Source organism: Lemur catta, chromosome 1 (genome assembly GCF_020740605.2).
Source record: "Lemur catta isolate mLemCat1 chromosome 1, mLemCat1.pri, whole genome shotgun sequence".
Classification (NCBI taxonomy): Eukaryota; Metazoa; Chordata; class Mammalia; order Primates; family Lemuridae; genus Lemur; species Lemur catta.
Genome location: NC_059128.1, coordinates 278,460,725 through 278,481,421, shown reverse-complemented (window position 1 = coordinate 278,481,421; position 20,697 = coordinate 278,460,725). Strand labels below are relative to the sequence as shown.

Below are 20,697 nucleotides of genomic sequence, written 5' to 3'. Positions count from 1 at the left end.
GCAGCTGTAGGGACGTTCTGGAGGAGCCAGAGGTGCCAGAGGTCCCAGCCAGTGTGGCTGGCAGTGGTCGAGCACCGCCCGAGCAGGGCTGGGGTGTGCGCAGGATTTGGGGCCGCGCCGAGGGGTGTCTGGCTGTGTCCCACGTTTTGTTGAGTTCACACGCCTCAGCTGCCACCTGGCTGTCAAGGAGGACGATGCCCCACCCCCTTGCACCGCGGTGCAGGGTGCCCGCCTGCCCGGCTGCTCTGCCCTCGGCCTGGGGAGGCCGGGGCTGGGGCTGGAGCGCGACCCCCCAGGCCGGGTGTGGGGACAGCCGGGCGCGCAGACCGCTGGGGACCCTGGCTCGCGCCGGGACACGTGCCGGCCAGCGGACGCCCCCGAGAGATGGCCAGATTCCGTGACTCGGGTTTCCTGCCTTCCGTGCTGCTGTTTATCCCCCTAGGGGTTATTTATAGACTGGAATCGTTTGCTAAGGCCTGGCTCTTCTGGCTTTGCCTTTTTCTTGTTGGGGGTTCTTGATTGGGGGCCGGACCCCATCGTCCTCCCAGGACTGAAATCTTGTAGAAAGTGGGCGCATTGTTGGCTCTTTCTCTCTTTAGGGCTTCACGATTTTATAAACTGGGGTGACATACTAGCCCTGTGGTTAATGACTTTGCTTCTCCCTGCTGCTGTTTTATCATAAGCTAGCTGCAATGTGTTTGGGCTAAAAGTAGGGTTTGCATAAACTCATTTTAAAAATCACAAGTTGACCTGCAGAGCAAGGGACATCAGCTGAGGGGCATTGCAGCTTCACAGGACTCCCTACCCGAGACTCAATACTGGATGCCTCTGTAGAAATATAAATCAGTGAAAATAAGGGAGTTTGTTCCAATGGCTGAGGAATGTAAGGAGATGTAAGTAATGCTCCCCTTCTCCCACCCTAGTTTTCCACCAAATTTCTCTTCCCAGCCCCATGAAATTTCCAATATCAAAGGTTTATAATAGCTATGATTTTTTCTTTTTAAGCAGTGATTAGTTTTTCCTAAGCACAGAAATCTCAGTTCCTGGGAGACAATGTTCAGGCTGGCAGAGGGAGAAGAGAAAATTCAGTTATGATGTGACTCATCAGCCCTATTTCATGAGCTTTCAGCCACAGGAAAGGCTGCATTGGTGCTGGTGTTACCAGTGTCTGCAATTTCAGGTTGAGTCTGCTTTTATGTTGTTGTTGTAGAGACAGGGGCTTGCTGTGTTGCCCAAGGTGGTCTCGAACTCCTGCCCTCAAGTGATCCTCCTGCCTCAGCCTCCCAAAGCATTAGGATTATAGGTGTGAGCCAACTTGCCTGGCCTGTCTGCTTGTGACTAGTTCTCTTCATCTACTTTGTTGGGTGACGCCTGCACTCCTAAGGCATTCTGCCTCAGGGTCTCTTTTAGGCTTTTGAGCCTTCAGTTCTGCCACTTTCCCACTCCTGCCATTTTTTCCCAGCTTTGCACCCTGGGGCCCTTCTTGCCCCCTTCTCAGGGTTCATTCAGGTATGTTCTATCAGCCCCCCCGGCCTGCAGTCTGCAGTTTGTATCAGAATGCTCTGGCTTCCTTCCCATATTCTCTCAGGTCCTACTTTTAATTTTCTAAATGATTGTGATAATAAAAGCGGCAGCCCAGGGCTTGCAACTGACTTCAGTTTAAACCTCTCAGTTGGGAGATAAAATGACTTGACCCGAAGCACATGTTCAAGTGGTGGGGAGTTCTGGCACTGTGATTGTCCAGTTGAGGAAAATTGTTAAGCAAACGGGCTTTTCCACGTCTGCAAAAGGCAGCTGGATTTACCGGGAAGGAGTTGTCCTCCTGCTTGCTTTGTGTGATAATATCCGCCTCAAAGAGCTCTTGTGGTGACGAAATGAAAGCACCGTACTGTTCTGTTCCCTTCTGTTGGCTCTGTCCAGGTGGGTTATTCGTTAGTCACCATAGCCATTCCTCTTGCCCTGTGTGCCTCTTCTTTCTCTCTCTCTCTTTTTTCTTTTTTTAGGGACAGGGTCTCGCTTTGTTACCCAGGCTAGAGTGCAATGGCATGATCATAGCTCACTGCAGCCTGCAACTCCTGGGCTCAAGAGATCCTCCCGTCTTAGCCTCCTTAGTAGCTGGGACTACAGGCACACGCCACCACACCTGGCTCATTTCTTTTTGTTGTTTGTTTGTAGTGACAGAGCCTTGCTGTGTTGCCCAGCTGGCCTCAAACCCTTGGGCTCAAGTGATCCTCTCACCTCAGCTTCTCAAAGTGCTGGGATTACAGATGTGAGCCACCACACTTGGGCTTGTTCTGTCTCTTAAGCCTCGTAACCAACACTAGGTGGCTGCTGTAACTATTCCCACATTAGAGTTGTGGAAAGAAGTGCTTGCCTGATCACAAGGTCACTGAATATCTGCATGTGCATGTTGGGGGTTGGGGGTCAGAGGCAACATTTGAACCCAGGATGTCTCAATCCAGGCCATGGCCTCTGTTGCTTCACTGCACAATGGCAGCTCACACTGGCCCAGTCCTGGCTGCCTGCAAGGGTGCCCTGGCTGATGCTTTTTGCAGTGTGGTTGTAAAGGTTTCAGTCAATTTCTTCCCACATGCATTTATCTGACCTCTTAAATCAGCCTCTCTCCAAACCCTTTCAAAGTGAAAGCTCTAAAAGTGAAAGAAATGGGACAGACCTAGGAAGACAACCATGTACTTACTAGAAGTGGCGCTCACCCATTTACAGTGCAATCTCTCTTCCATCAGGTGGTTTAGACTTTTGAGGCTGCTGAGTGTTTGGGGGTGGGGTGGAGGCTGGTGGTATTGTGCGTATCTGGAAACTTATGGTACTAGTCACCCCAACTGGACGTCCTATCTTATGGCAGGAAACTGCTCACAGCTGGTGACTCCCTTTCCCCAACCTGAGGTGCCAGGGATGTAAGGCCCACTCCCCTCTGCTGAATGAAGATGCATTTGCTTTCAATGGAGAAAATGTTATGCTTTGCTCTCTAGTGGCCAACTCGGCCACTTTATAAATTGAGGTATGAGCCAGTTTAGCTTCAAAAACTTCTATTGAGCACCTGCTATGTGTAGGCATAGTGCTAAATACCAGGGATATGAAGGTGAATTAGAGGTCACTGCAAATCATATTTTTGTAGATTGAATCACATTGTAAATATATAAATTTATTCTATAAACATACAGAATCACAGAATTTTAGAGATTGAGAGGAAGTCTCTGTTTTTTTTTTCTTTTAGTAGTTAAAAAACTGGGACCTAGAGATGACATAATTTAAGACCACATGGCTAGTTAGGAACAGGGGAAAAACAAAAGGAGTGCTACTGAAATTAAGGGGGAGGTCACCATCTCATTTTTATAACTTTTATTTTGAAATAATTTCAGAATTACAAAAGAGTTGCAAAAATAGTACAATGTGTTCTTTATTCCTTCACCCAGCTTTCTCTAATGTTAACAGCTTACACAACCATGGATTGACCAAAACTAATACATTAACATTGGTGCAACACTATTACCGAAGCTACAGATTTCACCAGTTTTCCCACTAATGTTCGTCCTTTTTTCTGTTCCAGGATTCAATCCAGGATACACATTGCAGTTAGACCCTTTTAATTTTTAACTTTGGATTTTCCTATACTTGAAGTTCCTTAAAACAGTAAGGAATTACTGACATTCAGCTACTGTACAGAAAGCACACCACGGGCCTCTTTTGTCTTTTGGATCATGCTTCTGCGTTCTCAGAGCAGGTTGTTTTCCTTGGTCATCTTAATGAAATCCCACCTGCAGCTTTTTGGGTGTGTCCAAGTGAGGGACAATCCCAGCCCATCGATCTGATCTGGATCCAAAGGCCGTCAGGGCTGGCAGTGGCGCACTCTGAACTTTCTGCCACCCTTGCGTCTTGGATCATGAGTTCCAATTGTATTTCTTCTGCTTGTAGAGCATTCTTTGCTCTCAGTTGCCTAGTTTATCCAGTGATGGACTTTGGAGCCAGAAAGACTCCAAATTTATGGGACCTTGAGCTCAATTGCTCTAAAATTAAATTTCCTCCTCTGCAGGACAGCCACCTTGCAGTTATTGAGAGGATTAAATGTGCCCAGTGAGTAATGCAGTGCCTGGTGTGCAGCAGGTGCTGAGTGAACGTGGAATGACAAGTGGGGAGAACAGGCTGGATGGGTACAGTGGAAGGTCCTGAATGCCAGGCAAGACCCCCTGAACTTCCTGGAGGAGGGGCAGGCACTGCAGCAGTTGGGGGGGCAATGATGGGATTTGAGCTGCACTTTAGAAAGTCAAACGTGGAGGCAGAGCCGCAGGAAACGGACACGGGCACAGGGAGGCTATGGTGCCAGTTCCTCTGAGGGCAGAACTGGCAAGATGGGACTGTGTGGAGGTCCCAGCCCCTGCCACAGGAACAAACTAGACTAGGGGCAAGAAGTCAGGACTCCAAGGTGAATAAATCCTGGGTCCCAGTGAAAAGGAGAGTGCGACAGAGATGAGAGAATCAGGATAAAAAGGTAACTTGTGGGAGGAAAATGCATTTGGTTGTGTTCATGTTGCTTTTGAGATACTGATCTGATCTCCAAGCAGTGAAAAGTGGACGTGTGGTGAGTGTGGCATTGGAGCCTGGGTGAGGCCAGAGCTGGCCATGACGACTGAGCGTCATGGGCAGAGGTGGCTGCTGAAGCCACGAGGGAGAATGGGGTCACCAAGGAAGAGAACAGAGAGGAGGCCAGAAGCTGGGGCAATGACCCACACCCAGTGGTTCAGAGAAGAATCAGAGACAGAGAAGAGGTTTCTGAGAACCAGGATGTGTTGGTTTGCTAGGGCTGCCACAACAGAGTTCCACAGACTGTGTAGCGGAACAGAAATTTATGTCCTCACAGTTTAGGAAGCCATAACAGAAGTCCAAGATGAAGGTGTCAGCAGGGTTGGTTGTGTCTGAGGCCTCTCTCCTTGATGCGTAGTTGCTGTCTTCTTCCTTCTTCACATGGTCAGTCCTCTGTGCCTGTTTGTGTCCTAATATCCTCTTTTTTTTTTTTTAAGAGACAGGGTCTCTGTCTCCCTGTCGCTCAGGCTGGAGTGCTGTGGTACAATCATAGCTCACTGCACCCTGGAACTCCTGGGCTCAGGTGATCCTACTGCCTCAGCTGCCCAAGTAGCTGGGACTATAGGTGCATACCAGCACACCTGGCTAATTTTTTTTTTTTTTTTCTAGACACAGGCTCTCACTGTGTTGCCCAGGCTGGTATCAAACTCCTGGCCTTCAGTGATCCTCCTGCCTCATCCTGACTGTATCTTGAAGCTCTGTTATTAAGTATGTACATATTTATGATTGTTATGTCTTATGTCTTTTTATTTTTTTATTTTTTTTTGAGATAAGGTCTTGCTCTGTTGCCACCACCAACACACCTGGCTAGTTTTTAAATTCTTTGTGGAGATGGGGGGGTGGTCTCACTGTGTTGCCCAGGCTGGTCTTGAACTGTCAGCCTTATACAATCCTCCCACCTCATCCTCCCAAAGTGCGAGGGTTACAGGCGTGAGCCACTGCACCGAGCCCTGATCTCTTCTGCTTATAAGGACACTAGTCATACTGGATTAGGGCCACCTGGTGACCTCATTTTACCTTAATTACTACTTTAAAGCCTCTATCCCAAATATAGTCACATTTTGAGGTACTGGAGGTTAGGACTTCAACATAAGAATTTTTCTTCTGCGGGGAGGGGGGGTCGCGGACACAATTCAGCCCATAAACACAGGAATAGAAACAGAACATTGAGTTTTGAAAGAACCCTAGGGAAGTTTCAGAAAGGACAGGGGCTGGCCACAGGCCTGTGTTCTCAGACTCACCCACACCTCCTGCCGCTGCGTCCCTCTCTCCTGTGATTCATGAGGCAGCTCCTGAGGCTCCTCTGCCCTTGGGCTTCCAGTGAGGTTTAGCCAAGGGCACTTTGGAAAGCCAGAGGAGTGGAGGGGCTGGAGAAGTTTTCCTTCTTGTACTTCTGCTGGTGTCCCCCACAGCAGCTGTCTCCTGTGGCTCCATCTCTACAGGACAGACTCCGTGGGTCTCAGCTTCCACCAGGTGGCCCTGGCTCCTAACTCTACCTCTGCTGTGTGCCCCAGCTCTGCAGGGGTGAGGCTGCCTGCTCTGTCATTCCTTGGGTCACCTCATGGCCCCTTCTCTGGTGTTTTAGCACATGCATCATGTTGTAGTTTCTCCATGTTCAATCCCCTCTGTTTGAGTATCTGGTAGTTTCTGTTGACTGGTAGAAACACCATGGTCAGGAAAGCCAGACTGCAGAAAGATGGGAGGGATGGAAACGGAAAATGGTTAGATCTTTGAGCAATGTGGGCAGAAGCCAGAATTCTAGGGCCTGAGAAGGGGATCTTTGCCAACCTGATGGGTTTATGTTAATTCTTATGAAAGTTTTAATTTGTATATGCTTTCAAGATTGAGCACCTATTCCAGTATTGGCCATCTGGGGATACTCTGTTTCTAAAGTGCTTTTTGTCTTTAACCTCTACCCTTTTTTGGTTTTCTGAGTTTTTCTTGTTGGAGTTCTTTATATATTCTAGATATGAATCCTTTATCCGTTATTTGTGTTACAAATACCTATTCTCATTCCAGAGCTTGTCTTTCTTACAGTGTCTCTTAATAAATGGAGTTGGCTGGCGTGGTGGCTGATGCATGTAATCCCAGCATTTTGGGAGGCTGAGGCAGGAGGATCACTCGAGGCCAGGAGTTTGAGACCAGCCTGGGCAACATAGCAAGACCCTATCTCTCTCTCTCAAGAAAAAAAGAAAAAAAAAAAAAGCCGGGGGTGGTGGTACACAGTTTGAGCTACTTGACAGGCTAAGGTGGGAGGATCACTTGGGCCTAGGAGTTCCAGGCTGCAGTGAGCTATGACTGGGCCACTGTACTCCAGCCTGGGCAACAGAGGGAGACCCTGTCTCTTAAAAAAATAAATAAATATAAGTTCTTAATTTTAATGTATCAATCTTTTGCTTTATAAATAGCTTGGTATCTTGATTAATCTTTCTCTATTTTAAGGTCACAAAGATAGTCTACATTATCTTCTGAAAACTTTTCGTTTTGTCCTTCATGTATAGACTTATTAAATTACAAGATTTTTTTAAAATAAAGGGAATAAATTCAATTAACTGCTAAAAAACAAAGCAAAACCAATTTCCGAACTCTTGATTTCTGTATGCCACACCCACACCTTCCCCATCTATTTGCTTTTTTTTGAAAAATCTTTTTTCCTCCTAAAGTATGTTCTTTAGTGAGGGCCTGTATGTGGTAAACTCTCTTAAGCCACTGTTTTTCTGAAAACATCTTTTTTTGTTCTCAATTTGAAAATAGTTTGGCCAGGGACACAGTTCTAGGCTGATAGTTATTTTCTCTCAGCACTTGGAAAATATTCCACAGTCTTGTATCCAGCTGCTCTGACTTTGGGTGCTGTCTGCTTTCTCAGATAGCTTTTGAGAGTTACTCTTTCTTTGTCTTCAGTTCTAACCTGCGGTATCTACGTTTTAAATTATACTTATTTATTATGTTTGGTATGTTGGGTTATTGTGGAAAATAAATTGAACATTTGATGTAAAAATAAGAACATACTGTAGGCAAGAAGGAGGGGAGTGTCTGCCCCACCTCAGTCAGGTTTTGAACACATGCACCTCACAGATGTTCTCTGTCTCTCTGTCACCCAGGCTGGAGTGCAGTGGCACAATCATAGCTCACTGCAGCCTTGAACTCCTGGGCTCAAGTGATCCTCCAGCCTCAGCCTCTCAAGTGGCTGGGACTATAGTGAGCTATGATTGCCACACTGTTCTCTAGCCTGGTGACAGAGCGAGGCCTTGTCTCTAAAACAACAAAAAATAAGGGCATTTGAAAGAGGTCATAGTGTTTGTCCAGAAAAACATTTAGGATTTACCAAACTGTGGAGAATTCTCCTTTTCCTTTCTCCAGCTACTGATGTGTCTTAAACAGAAGGACTGATTTCTTTCCCCTCCTCTGTGGACGTGCCCTGTACTCATTTACGTCTCTGTACTCACAGACACACTTTCCCAGAGATCACAACTGCTCACCTTCATCAGAAGAGGTCTTCAAGGGAAAGTGGGCACCTGGTTCAGACCCAAGTCTTTCTTTTTTTTTTTTGAGACAGAGTCTCGCTGTGTTGCCCGGGCTAGAGTGAGTGCCGTGGCATCAGCCTAGCTCACAGCAACCTCAAACTCCTGGGCTTAAGCAATCCTCCTGCCTCAGCCTCCTAAGTAACTGGGACTACAGGCATGCACCACCATGCCCGGCTAATTTTTTTTTATATATATGTATTTTAGTTGGCCAGATAATTTCTTTCTATTTTTAGTAGAGACAGGGTCTCGCTCTTGCTCAGGCTGGTCTCGAACTCCTGATCTCGAGCAATCCACCTGCCTCAGCCTCCCAGAGTGCTAGGATTACAGGCGTGAGCCACCGCGCCCGGCCTCCAAGTCTTTCTTAAATTAACTTTTTATGCACTCCAATTGCCTGATTATACAATTCTTATCAATCTAGCAGATTTGACATGTCAATATGGGAAATCTGACATTCTCTTAGATGTTTCAATCCTGTTCATAAACTTAGTAAGATTTCTACTGAAAACTACCTATTTCAAATTAGTTACAAGGCTGTCTCTAAAACAGCCACTTTTCTAACAATTTCAAGTATATATTATACCAAATATGCATAGATTCCTTACTAATCCAGAATCATAAATCTATGGTTTTGCTTCTTTCAAGCCTTTCAATATGCAACTCAGACTTTTATTAGGTCATTAAATATGAAATGACTGATTTCAAATCAAAAGTTTATTATATCTTAAATAAGAAGCAGTATAATTAATCAAAGTATGTGCCTAAATCATTGACACAGGCTGGTCTTGAACTTCTGTGCTCAAGTGATCCTCCTGCCTCGGCCTCCCAAAATGCTGGGATTACAGGTGTGAGCCACTGTGCTGGACAGGACCATTCGACTCCTAAGGAGCCTTAAAACTAGATCCAACTGAATTTTAGTTGGTTATCCGCCTTGACTCTCTCTGCTTTGGAATCCCAGCTTATATGTAGGGTCTTTGTACTGATGCTCCCGTGGGTCAGAAACAACCTTCTAAAGGATTAAATTGTAAATTCCAAATTTACAATTTACTTATCTTCATCAACAAAATAAATGAACCAATAACACAAACATGACAAAATAGCAAGACTCAACAGTAACATACTGTACCCATGTTCTTTCAGAACATTTAAGCTTTTCCCTCATTGAGGGTCTTCATGGACTCCTGGCTCTTATTTCAATTTTATACTCAAATCATCCTAAGTGAGCTAGTAGGAACATTTTTGGGTTGTCTTCTGCATCCTTTTGACTGGCCCTATTTTTCTTTGAAGCTTTCCCTGCTTCCTAGCACAAGATGTCCCGGCTTATCTGGAATCTCCCTAACACCTGAATCAGCCGTTTATCAAAGGATCTCTAGTTCCTTTTAATGGGAAAAACAGCACACAATTCTAGGATCTGAGCACTCAGGTGCACTCTGGGGTAATGTTACTCTGAGCCTATCTCAGTGAACAAAGCTAGAAAAGATAATTATTTCTTTATTAAAGACATGAGTTCAAATTAACATTTCTAATAGTTGAAGGTGTTCTAACTTAAATTCTTTTGATGCTTTCATTTTATCTCCTTTTCTCTTTAATTAACAACATATCAACATTCTTGCTTGCATATTTTGCTTGACTTGATTATATGATTGTTCCCAAAGAACAATATATTAATATAAGTGGGAGCATCGCTTGAGGCCAGGAGTTTGAGAGCTGAGACCAGCCTGGACAACATAGCAAGACCTTGTCTCAAAAAAGAAAAAGAATAAAAATAAAGCTATTGAATAGAGATCAAGCTTTTCTATATAGTTCCTACGGTTCTTAAAAGCATCCCAGTAAGGACTTGTAGTAACTTATCTCTCATTCACTGTGGCTCTTCAAATACTCATCTGATTGGAGAGTTCAGTTCTATTGTTTAATTTTTGTCTTGAGGGTGCTGGCATTCTAATAGCTGATAGTTTCAAGGCATTAAAAATTTAGCAACCAGTCTCTCGCTACCCCTCATACTGAATTACTGGAGGATGGTCCATCTTGCCATTTCACTTTAAGATCAGTCAGTTTTGTCTACAATATTCTAAGTTTCATTTCATCACTACCACATTCATTGACTGTCACTTAACACATATTAATAGTTATAAGATGCATGTATGTGTGATCTCCAGCCAAACATACTGATTCTGCCTCCTGTTATTTAATTTCTGATAGAGCCTACATATTTTTACACAGTTGGGTAAATACATTTTAACTCTACTCAATCGTGCCTTGATCTTAAAACTTTTAAATTTATTTTGCTCCCTTTTCTGCACAAATGTCACATATAACATTTAAAAGATATTTTAAGATCTTCTTTTAAAATATATGTAACATTCCCTTACTAATTTAATATCATGTTACATAGTTATACTAAGACTTATGATGAATAAATTCAAATGATTTTCCCAATTAGTATTATCTTACCTTAGTACTAGTAGGTCTATTTATTCTTACTCTAGGGAAATCAGAGAGATAGCTATTATTTAGGAATTCCTTATAATTAAGAAAGAATAACACATTAACTATAGGCTCTTAAGGTTTTACGTGAAAGAATCTTTTAATTCTTCGACCAAAATTCACATCTTGCTTTCTCTCTACTATTATCTGTATCCTTAATTACAGAGAACTCTGGTGTAGAACTCAGAGTCCTTTCGATAATATAAAACATCCAAGAGCAATAAATAATATTAGAAAAATAACCAAAGTATATCAAGATTAAATATTAATACAATGAAATAATAAAATTTCTCAGCTTCATTATAAGATCATAAGTAATCATTTATGGAAATTTAAGGGACATTTAAAACAAAACTTTTCTATTTGGAATAAATGTTTTTAAAAATTGGGATTCCCAAATTAATCTTTTTTTTTTTTTTTTGAGTCAGAGTGTCACTTTGTTGCCCTGGCTAGAGTGAGTGACGTGGCGTCAGCCTAGCTCACAGCAACCTCAAACTCCTGGGTTTAAGCGATCCTACTGCCTCAGCCTCCTGAGTAGCTGGGACTACAGGCATGCGCCACCATGCAAGGCTAATTTTTTCCATATATATTTTAGTTGGCCAGATAATTTCTTTCTATTTTTAGTAGAGACGGGGGTCTCGCTCTTGCTCAGGCTGGTCTCGAACTCCTGACCTCGAGCGATCCACCCGCCTCAGCCTCCCAGAGTGTTAGGATTACAGGCGTGAGCCACCGCGCCCAGCCCCAAATTAATCTTTATCAAGGATACTAGTGGTAGTGATTCGTTTGATACCTGCCTATGTGGGCATTTGCTCATTGGCAAGATTTAAAATAACCTTTTTTTTTCCTTTGAGGCCCTGTTCACAGCCCAAGACTGAAGTTTTTAGCCTTTGGCTTGTGATTATCAGTCCAAAATTAAATTTCTTATTTTGAGTTTAAGCCAATAATAAAAAGGATTATTAGTTTAATAAAATAGTTTAATTCGCTTACCTTTTAACTGCATATGCAGATATTCACATTGTCGCTTTCTGACTAATAAACACACATACCATAGACATTCAAAGAAAACCTCTTGGCCAGGCGTGGTGGCTCACGCCTGTAATCCTAGCACTCTGGGAGGCCAAGGCGGGTGGATCACTCGAGCTCAGGAGTTCGAGACCAGCCTGAGCAAGACCCTGTCTCTACTAAAAACAGAAATAAATTATCTGGACAACTAAAAATATATATAGAAAAAAATTAGCCGGGCATGGTGGTGCATGTCTGTAGTCCCAGCTACTCAGGAGGCTGAGGCAGTAGGATCACTTGAGCCCAGGAGTTTGAGGTTGCTGTGAGCCAGGCTGACGCCATGGCACTCTAGCCTGGGCAACAAAGTGAGACTCTGTCTCAAAAAAAAAAAAAAAAAGAAAACCTCTTCACGTTGTATAGTTTTTACCAACGAAAGGCTCATGATTTCAATTAAATATATATTTAAATTGTTTATTCAGAGGGCACATTTTCAAACAGTTATTCTTGGGACTCTGGATAGCATTTTAAATGCAAAAACTTAATCTGTGTTTTTAGTACTCCAACACTGTTGTGGAGGGAATAGATTCTTTAATTTATAACACAGAGACTATGTACTTTAACTGCTAAAAATGAACTGCTTACAGTTAAATTTCAGCATCTACTCAGTGCTTCCAAGTAGACTGGGATTCTTTATTTCAAAAACAAACTGTCCTTCTTAGCTCTGGCCATTTGACTTAGGGGAGGCTGAATGCTCGGAGTCTGTGTTGGCATAATAGACTCCTGCTGGGGATTCATCAGCTATTAAATGGGAAGTAGGACAGCTTCCTCCCAGTAGTGATATTCTTCTGGTAAACACTCCACTTTTGTCCTAAACCATTATTTCCGGGGCATGTACTTCCTAAGGGGAGTAGACTAGAGACTTTTGAGTCTGTGCAGAACTTTTCCTATAGAAAGCCCATCATTTTGATGGGTTACTGATGTGCTCTCCTTCCTTTCCGTGGTGATGGTGATGTTCTTATAAATGACACAGTCTTGTTTTTACATTCCTAGTTTGTGCTCTTAATTTCCATATTAGTTTGGAAATGTTTTGTTAAGAGTCTACAGCAACCCAAGCCCAGGTAATAGCAGAAGTGGAATTTAGCAGTGCTTCTCAATCCTTAATGTGTTTGTGAATCACCTGGGGATTTTGTTAAAAGGTAGGCACTGATTTTGGGTTGATTGGGGCCTGGGAGTCTGCATATCTAGCGGGCTCCCAGGTGATGCTAATGTTGCTGGTCTAATGACCACACTTTGAGTAGTGAGGGACTCTAGGATGAGGGCCAGGGACATACACGGTACGATCCCTTGATGTATTATTTTTGCATCCTTCCCCTATTCCTTTGCTATCTGGGGATGATGAAGCTAAACTCCATCCTTGGCTCTTTGAAAAATGAAATTATGCTTCATATTTTGGGGAAGTGAAAAAAATTTTTAAAAAATGAAATGAAATCATTTAAGGGAGGGATCATAAACAGCTTGTTGTGTTACTGTTCAACTTCTCTTACTCCCTCCCTTGTATTACATCTTCCTTCCTCCTTTCCTTTCCCAGGCATGAATGACATCAGTGCTTTTTTTTTTTTTTTCTTATTTTTTTTTGGAGACAGAGTCTCGCTCCATTGCTGGGCTAGAGTGAGTGCCATGTCGTCAGCCTAGCTCACAGCAACCTCAAACTCCTGGGCTTAAGCGATCCTCCTGCCTCAGCCTCCCGAGTAGCTGGGACTACATGCATGCGCCACCATGCCCGGCTAATTTTTTCTATATATATTTTTAGTTGGCCAGATAATTTCTTTCTATTTTTAGTAGAGACAGGGGTCTCACTCTTGCTCAGGCTGGTCTCGAAGTCCTGAGCTCGAGCGATCCACCTGCCTCGGCCTCCCAGAGTGTTAGGATTACAGGCATGAGCCACCGTGCCCGGCCGACATCAGTGCTTTTTAATGCAAGGGGCAGTTCATGTTGAACCATGGTGGTTCCCATTCTTTATAACCTAGAATTGGTGTAAAGGATTGACCCCAAAATGTAATTTTCCCATGGTGTATTCTGAGACCATGACATCTGGAAACACCTGAGGGTAAACCTGGAAAATCCCCATTGGCCAGATGCAGTTATAGGTGTCTGTGGGAAGGCAAGGTTGCAAAATCCTTAAGGACCCTGGGAAAACTGGAGATGGTGGTGACCTTCAGGTAGAAGAGATGATCTCTCCATACCTAGCGGGGGTGGGGAGTGGTCCCTGTAGCCATAATTCAGCAAACTTCAGGAAGGCTATCTGAAAGGTTAAGTGTTTGTACAGTAAAACATTTAGGATTTATCACTTTGTTGAGCACTTTTCATTTTCTAATTCCTGACTTGGAACCCTGTGTTATCATGGAGGGGGTCTCAGCCCCTTCTCAGAGGGTACTTGTTCATTTATTTCTCCAGTGACACAGTTTTAGGTTTGTTACCATACAGAACCCACTTCCTAGCTGCCACTGTCCCGCAGGGAAGTGCAGGATGCAGCTTTAGTCCTGCTCATCACTTACTGTCTTTCTTCTCTTTCTGGTCCGTGTCAATGCTTATCATGTTTTTGAGCCCAGTTATTTCTTTTTAGACACTCTCTTTATAAATCTATTGTTGCTATATGCAATGGAGAGAATTTACTATGATACCTGACCGGAAGTCTGAAGTTCTGAGGGTGGGTATTCTATACTGCTATTTTACAGCAGGTGAATAAGTAGCTAGAGTACTTTAAAAATCTATCCTTGGATTACGGAAGACTTGGGAGTGGTGTACCTGATGGCTTTTACTGCATCACACTATCTACTTATGGCAGGGGCCGGAACAGGAAGCAACTCCATGGAATTCTTTGCTATGCTTCAGGGTTGTTGAGGACATTGTTCTTTACACGGTGCCTTTTAAAGAAATGAGGATCCATGGGAGAAATCTATCAGTGTCAGGAATCATGCTTCCCTTGGGGACAAGAACCCTAAGGGTCATAGTTGATGTTTTTCTTTTTCCACTGGTCTCAGAATGCTCACAAATTGGAGATGCACGTGTTGCAAGAACACCATATGCAGCCTTATGGGCACGGCAGCCCTTCTGGTGCTGATCTGTTTTCACCTTATGTTTCCTGCCCTTATTTAAAAAATTATTGCATTGTGTGAAGTTATGTAATTTACTTTGAAGCCTATTGTGCACGAAGACCTTGTATGATTTAATAAAAACAGCCTCATCTTATTTTCCCAACTGGACCGAGTAGAGGCTGTGAGAGCACTGTCCGACTCCAGAATGGTGCTGGCTAACAAATGCTGGCTGTTGCCCTTGTAAACACACGCACGGTCGGTTCCTCAGTCCGCCTCCCACCCCGCCCCCAGGAAGGGAGGCCGGACTCCGACTACAGCAGGGCGGGCAGCCTCTGCACCTACCCTCGTCCACAACCTGCGCATCCCGCTGCCCCATCCCCACTCCGCTGCGGCCTCTCCGGGTCCCTTCCATTCCCGGCCTCACCAAGCCCCGACCCCAGCGCGGCCTCCACCCCCTCCTGTGGCCCCTCCCCGACCCCACCGCACACCCGCGGTCTCGGCGCGCCCTCTCGCCACCCCGCCCCGGGCACAGTCCCTTGCCCTGCCGGTCGCCCAGCCCCGGCGCGGCTTCCGCCACCGCAGGCCCCTCCTGCTGCAGCCTCTCCTCCCCGCGCCGCCCTCCTCATCCCGGCCTCCCCGCCTCCCTCCGCCCCCACGGCCCACTCCCCACCCCCGCGCAGCCCTCCCCGGCTGGGGCGGGGCGGCGCGTCTCTTCCGGCCCGCTGGCGCGCGGGGCGGGCGGGCGGCCGGCGGGGAGAGCGTCCCGGGCCGCGCCCCGCCCGGCCGCCGGCCGGCCATGCTCATCACGCTGTGCTACCTGTACCTGTGGGCGCGCTGGGGGCGCCGGCCGGCCGCGCTCGTGCGCGCCACGGTGCGGCGGCTGCGCGCCTCGCGCTGCTCCTTCACCTTCTGCGGCGCCGCCGCGCAGCCCACCGGCGCCCGCGTGTGCCTGAGCCTCGGCGGCCGCGTCTTCTGCGTTGGCGAGAGCCAGGTGGGCGGGCCGGGGGCGGGCGCGGCGAGCCGGAAGTGGCGCCCGGCGGGTGGCCCCCGCACTGGCCGGTGCCCGGGGGGCGGAGGTGCGGGACTCTGCCTGGGGACGTGGTCGCCTGGTGTAGGCGGGCCAGGGTGAGGGTGCAGACGCGCGGCCCTTGCATTCCCTCTAGGCGGGTACCTGTGCGTCGGGGATTAGCACCTGGACACCAGGAGCCCACCTGGAGTGTCTCCCTAACGCCCTCTCCTACCTCGTGGGTTGGGTTGAACGTGAACCTGGAAAGAAAGCTCAGTGCCTAGCTTTCTGTTAGATATACTCAAAGTGACAAAAACTGCCCATTCCCCCTCTCTCCATCTGTCAGTCACATCATTTGCCATGTAGGTCACCCCGCGGATTGTCTTTGCATCTTTTACGCTTCTGTTGACACTCAGCCTTTGTTTTTTGGCCCAGTACTTAGCCTGGTGGCTGCATGCTCAGCTGACTGTGCCACCTACCATGTGGCTTGGGCCGGTCTTTTAATCTCTGTAAAGACTCCACTGCCTTGGTGTAAAAGGGAACAATAGTTCTTTCCATTCAGCTATTTTTGGAAATGGGCTTAACTTCACACATGTAGTTCTGTGCAAATTTTCATGGACATCACTGACGTTGTTTTCATTAACATTTAAAAGTGTTTTGCTTTTAGTTGGGTTCTTGCCCTTTCTTCTTCCTTCTGGAAAGTTGGCCCACTTTTCGAATTAAAATAAGATTTTCTGTGTATGGCAAACTGTAACACCCGTGTGGGAATTCAAATCTTATCTCAGGTTTGAACATTTCATTGAGGCTGTGCTTAGGTATGGGATAAAATTCTGCTGCTAGCAAATAAAAAATACTCTTTCTTGTTAGTACTGTATTCTGTACTATAACACATTAAAAATAAATGACTGTTTTCTCACTTCTCCGAAGGAAGGTGCATACTATTTAATAGTACTACCTAGCTACAAGGGGGAGAAGTTCATTCTTTACATACAATGGTAGTTCTATTTTTAGTTTTTGAGGAACCTCCATACTGTTTTCCAAAGTGGTTGCATTAATTTACATTCCCATCAACAGTGTAGGAGTGTTTCCGTTTCCCCACATCCTTGCCAACATTCTTTATTGTCTGTCTTTTTGATAAAAGCCATTTTAACTGGGGTGAGATGGTATCTCATTGTAGTTTTGATTTGCATTGCTCTGATGACTAATAATGTTGAGCATATTTTCATATACCTGTTGGCCATTTGTGTTTCTGCTTTTGAGAAATATATATTCAGATCCTTTGCTCATTTTTTAATCAGATTATTTGATTTTTTCCTGAGTTGTTGGAGCTCCTTATATATTCTAGTTATTAATCCCATGTCAGATGGCTAGTTGGCATATATTTTCTCCCATTCCGTTGTCTCTTCACTTGGTTGATTGTTTCCTTTGCTGGGCAGAAGCTTTTTAGCTTGATGTGATCCCATTTGTCCAATTTTGCTTTGGTTGCCTGTGCTTTGGGGATATTACTCAAGAAATCATTGCCCAGACCAATGTCCTGAAGCATTTCCCTAATGTTTTCTTTTAGTAGTTTCATAGTTTCAGGTCTTAGATTTTTCATTAACCAATTTTATTTGATTTTTGTATATGGCGAGAGATAAGGGTCTAGTTTCATTCTTCTGCATATGGATATCTAGTTTTCCCAGCATTGTTTATTGAAGAGACTGTCCTTTCCCTAATTGTATGTTCTTGGCACCTTTGTTGAAGATAAGTTCGCTATAGATGTGCAGATTTATTTCTGGGTTTCATTATGTACAATGAGTGCCCTAGAGCAGTGGTCCCTAACCTTTTTGGCACCAAGGACAATTTTTCCAAGGCCAGGGGTGGGGAGGTGGGGGTATGATTTCAGGATAATTCAAGCGCATTACATTTATTGTGCAGTCAAATCTCTTGCCCCTCACCTGCTGTGCATCCCAGTTCCTAACAGGCCCTGGACTAGTATTGGACCCAGGCCCTCAAGTTGGGGACTGCAGCCTTAGAGCATTAGGGCTTAATGCACTTGATTGAGAAGGATAACCTAAAATGAGGAAAAATTGAGAGTTGGACTTTTCTATTGTAATGGGTTTCAAATTGGATCAATTAATTTAAAAAATAACCGTTAGGGTTTTAGGTCAGCATAGAAATTTTGCACATATGAAAACATTGAGTTTAAATGCCTTATTTAATTTTCTTGAGCAGTTGTACTTCTGAGCATTTTCGTGACTTTATCTGTCTTCTGTTAACTACGATAACTGTAACTGACTAGTCCTTTTCTGCTCTTGTCTACTGCAACCCAAAGCAGGGAAGGCCTAGTGCTTTCAGGGATTCTGGAACTTACTGTACAGTTAGCTTTCCTCACCCCAGGGCTTTGGTAAGCTGTCGCCACGTCAGGGATAAGTTCCCCAGTTATCCAGGCTAGATGAGACCGCCCTGCTCTGTGTCCCCATAGGCTTTAAATCACAGTTCTTATTTCTGGTTTTTATCTTTTTCTCACTAGGAACTGGGTCTCTTTAGCTTAGCAGCTTGTTCTGAAACAGCCAGGCAGTATTTCAAATGAATGAAAGAGTGTTTAATAGTTGTGGGGTTTAGGCTCTGATGTTTAAGGCACGCGGTTGGAAAACTTGACAGTTTATTAGTGATTAGCTTCATTTAGGATTTAAATGTCATTGGGCTGATGGATACCTTATGGTCAGTCTACCTGGGCAGAGGTAACCACACAGCTGAATCTCATGACTTTCTTGTCCCCATATTTTATACATTATAAATGAAATTAATAAATAATGAATGTGTACGTTTATATAATTGAAGGTCACACAATAAATTGTTAAGTATAACCAAAGACAGTTTATACAAACTGGAAAGTTTAAGCTTTTTATCTGTGTATTCTATACATTCAGTGTTTGAGTAAAGTGGAGAGACTTTTTTTGTTTGTAACTGCTATGTTGATAATTATGTTTACCCATGGAAGGGAGTCCCCCTCACTAGATTTTCATTCATTATTTAGTTAACAGGTTTTTATCAAGCATCAATACATGCCAAGTTGCTAGGCAAGGGCAGCACTGTGAGAGACACAGTGGGGGGCTCCAGATGCCTTCCTTGGGGTGATGAGGCTCCTCCCACCCCAGCCTTAGACTTCAGCTTTTTCTGCTCTGGGTATGCCCTGTTTTTGGTGGGTTAAAGCCTTTTAAAACCAATTTCTTTCTCCTTTTTTTTTTTTTGAGACAGAGTCTCACTCTGTTGCCCGGGCTAGAGTGAGTGCCGTAGCGTCAGCCTAGCTCACAGCAACCTCAAACTCCTGGGCTCAAGCGATCCTCCTGCCTCAGCCTCCCAAGTAGCTGGGACTACAGGCATGCGCCACCATGCCCGGCTAATTTTTTCTCTGTATATATATTTTTATCTGTCCATATAATTTCTTTCTATTTTTAGTAGAGACGGGGGTCTCGCTCTTGCTCACGCTGGTCTCGAACTCCTGAGCTCAAACAATCCACCTGCCTCGGCCTCCCAGAGTGCTAGGATTACAGGCGTGAGCCACTGCGCCCGGCCTAAAACCAATTTCTGTTTTATTTTTTTTTAGAGAGATTTCAGGACAGAGAACAAAGATAATTGGGTATATCTGATCTGTCGACTCATCTTGATTCTAATCTACTTTTAAAAAAACTAAAATCACTCTTGACTGGAGTTTAGCTTCCCATTAAAATATGTGTGATTGCTTCTCTGCATATGGTAAATGCCTGTCCCTGAAATAGCTTATCTCTCTGGGTTTGGTGATTGAGTACCTGGAGGCTGGCACACTTCTCAGATCCCAGGGAGAGGAGCAGTGTTGACTTCACTCTGGGTAAGGAGTTGCCTGGGGCCCCTTGCTTTGAGGCTGCAGGGAATGAGGGAACAGCCCTTAAGACTTCTGTAGGTGAGCGTGCACTTCCTGGCCTCTTCATCTTTAAATGTGCTTCCGAGTTGTGATTTGGAAAACTCCTACACCCTAAGTGCAAAGAATGGTGGGGAGAAGCCCACTTTCAGAACTGATGGTTTGAAAACAAAGATCTAGAAATGTTGAAGCTGCCAAGAGCCATAGAAGGGCTTTTATAACTATTTGAATAGTCACAGTTAGACAAGGAACACAGGTTTCATGTGGCCTATAGAAGAGCTTCAGATAAGCTTCTTTAGACCTTACCTGGAGTTACAGATGGGGCTGAAACACATGGCAGTTGTGTTTTGAAGTGACACTGAATCCTCTGTATGTTTCTTTCCCTCTACGCAGTCCATTGAAGACTTGAACAAATGGGCCCTATTTCTTGTTTCTCCTTTTATACTTGAAGCAGAACACATAGCATTTGTGACAGAGAGCATTTGGGTACAAGGTGAGAATTTACAGAGATCGTCTTCCTCTTCAGAAACAGTGAGTAACCTGTTTTTTACTTGTGTACCATAAAGCAAATATATGTCTTATTCAAAATCAAATGTTTTTATGAGTGCTCTTCCCTGGTCTTTGTGGCTCCCCTTCTTTTTGGATATTTTGGGTTAATTCTATTAGTTAAATTACTTTCACCTGTTGCTTTTTACCTTTTTAATGCTGTTGCTAGGCAATTGAAAACCACGTGTGTGGCTTGTATTTGTGGCTCACATTATACAAGAGGCAAGTGACCAACACTGCCATATGGATGCTCTTTCCCACGTCATCCTCTTGATTCCCAAATCAGCTTGAGTAGAGGGCTCACCTCTCCACCTCCTTCCTAGACATCTTGCCCTGAGTAGTTTGAAAACGCTTCAACGTCAGCAACTTGTCTAAAACCAGCCGTTTGTACTCTTCTGCTTAAAAAAAAGGAAATCCCAGATTAACACCCAAACCTGCTCTTCCTCTCACCTCCTTCTTACCTCCACGAAGTTCTAAGTTCCAGTGCCTCTCCCCGGATGTCTCAGCATCACGCCTTGTTTCCATTCATCCTCATTTCATTCTCATCCTCACTGTCTTTTGTGT

The 20,697-nt window shown here is 44.7% G+C and overlaps 1 protein-coding gene across 4 annotated transcripts in view; it reads left to right on the top strand.

Moving 5' to 3' along the window:
• The window catches only part of HLCS (holocarboxylase synthetase), a 210,370-nt gene that overhangs the window by 7,049 nt on the left and 182,624 nt on the right, over positions 1-20,697 (top strand). For 2 of the 4 annotated variants that reach the window (XM_045540654.1, XM_045540652.1), the window contains exon 2: positions 19,981-20,118. Coding sequence is in view for 1 of the 4 variants with exons in the window: in XM_045540651.1 (XP_045396607.1) it covers positions 15,498-15,692; positions 19,981-20,118 (333 nt within the window). In the remaining 3 variants the exon portion in view is untranslated. Of the gene's footprint in view, positions 1-15,497; positions 15,693-19,980; positions 20,119-20,697 lie in introns of those variants that run through there. The other 2 variants (XM_045540651.1, XM_045540653.1) reach the window with 2 other exon arrangements.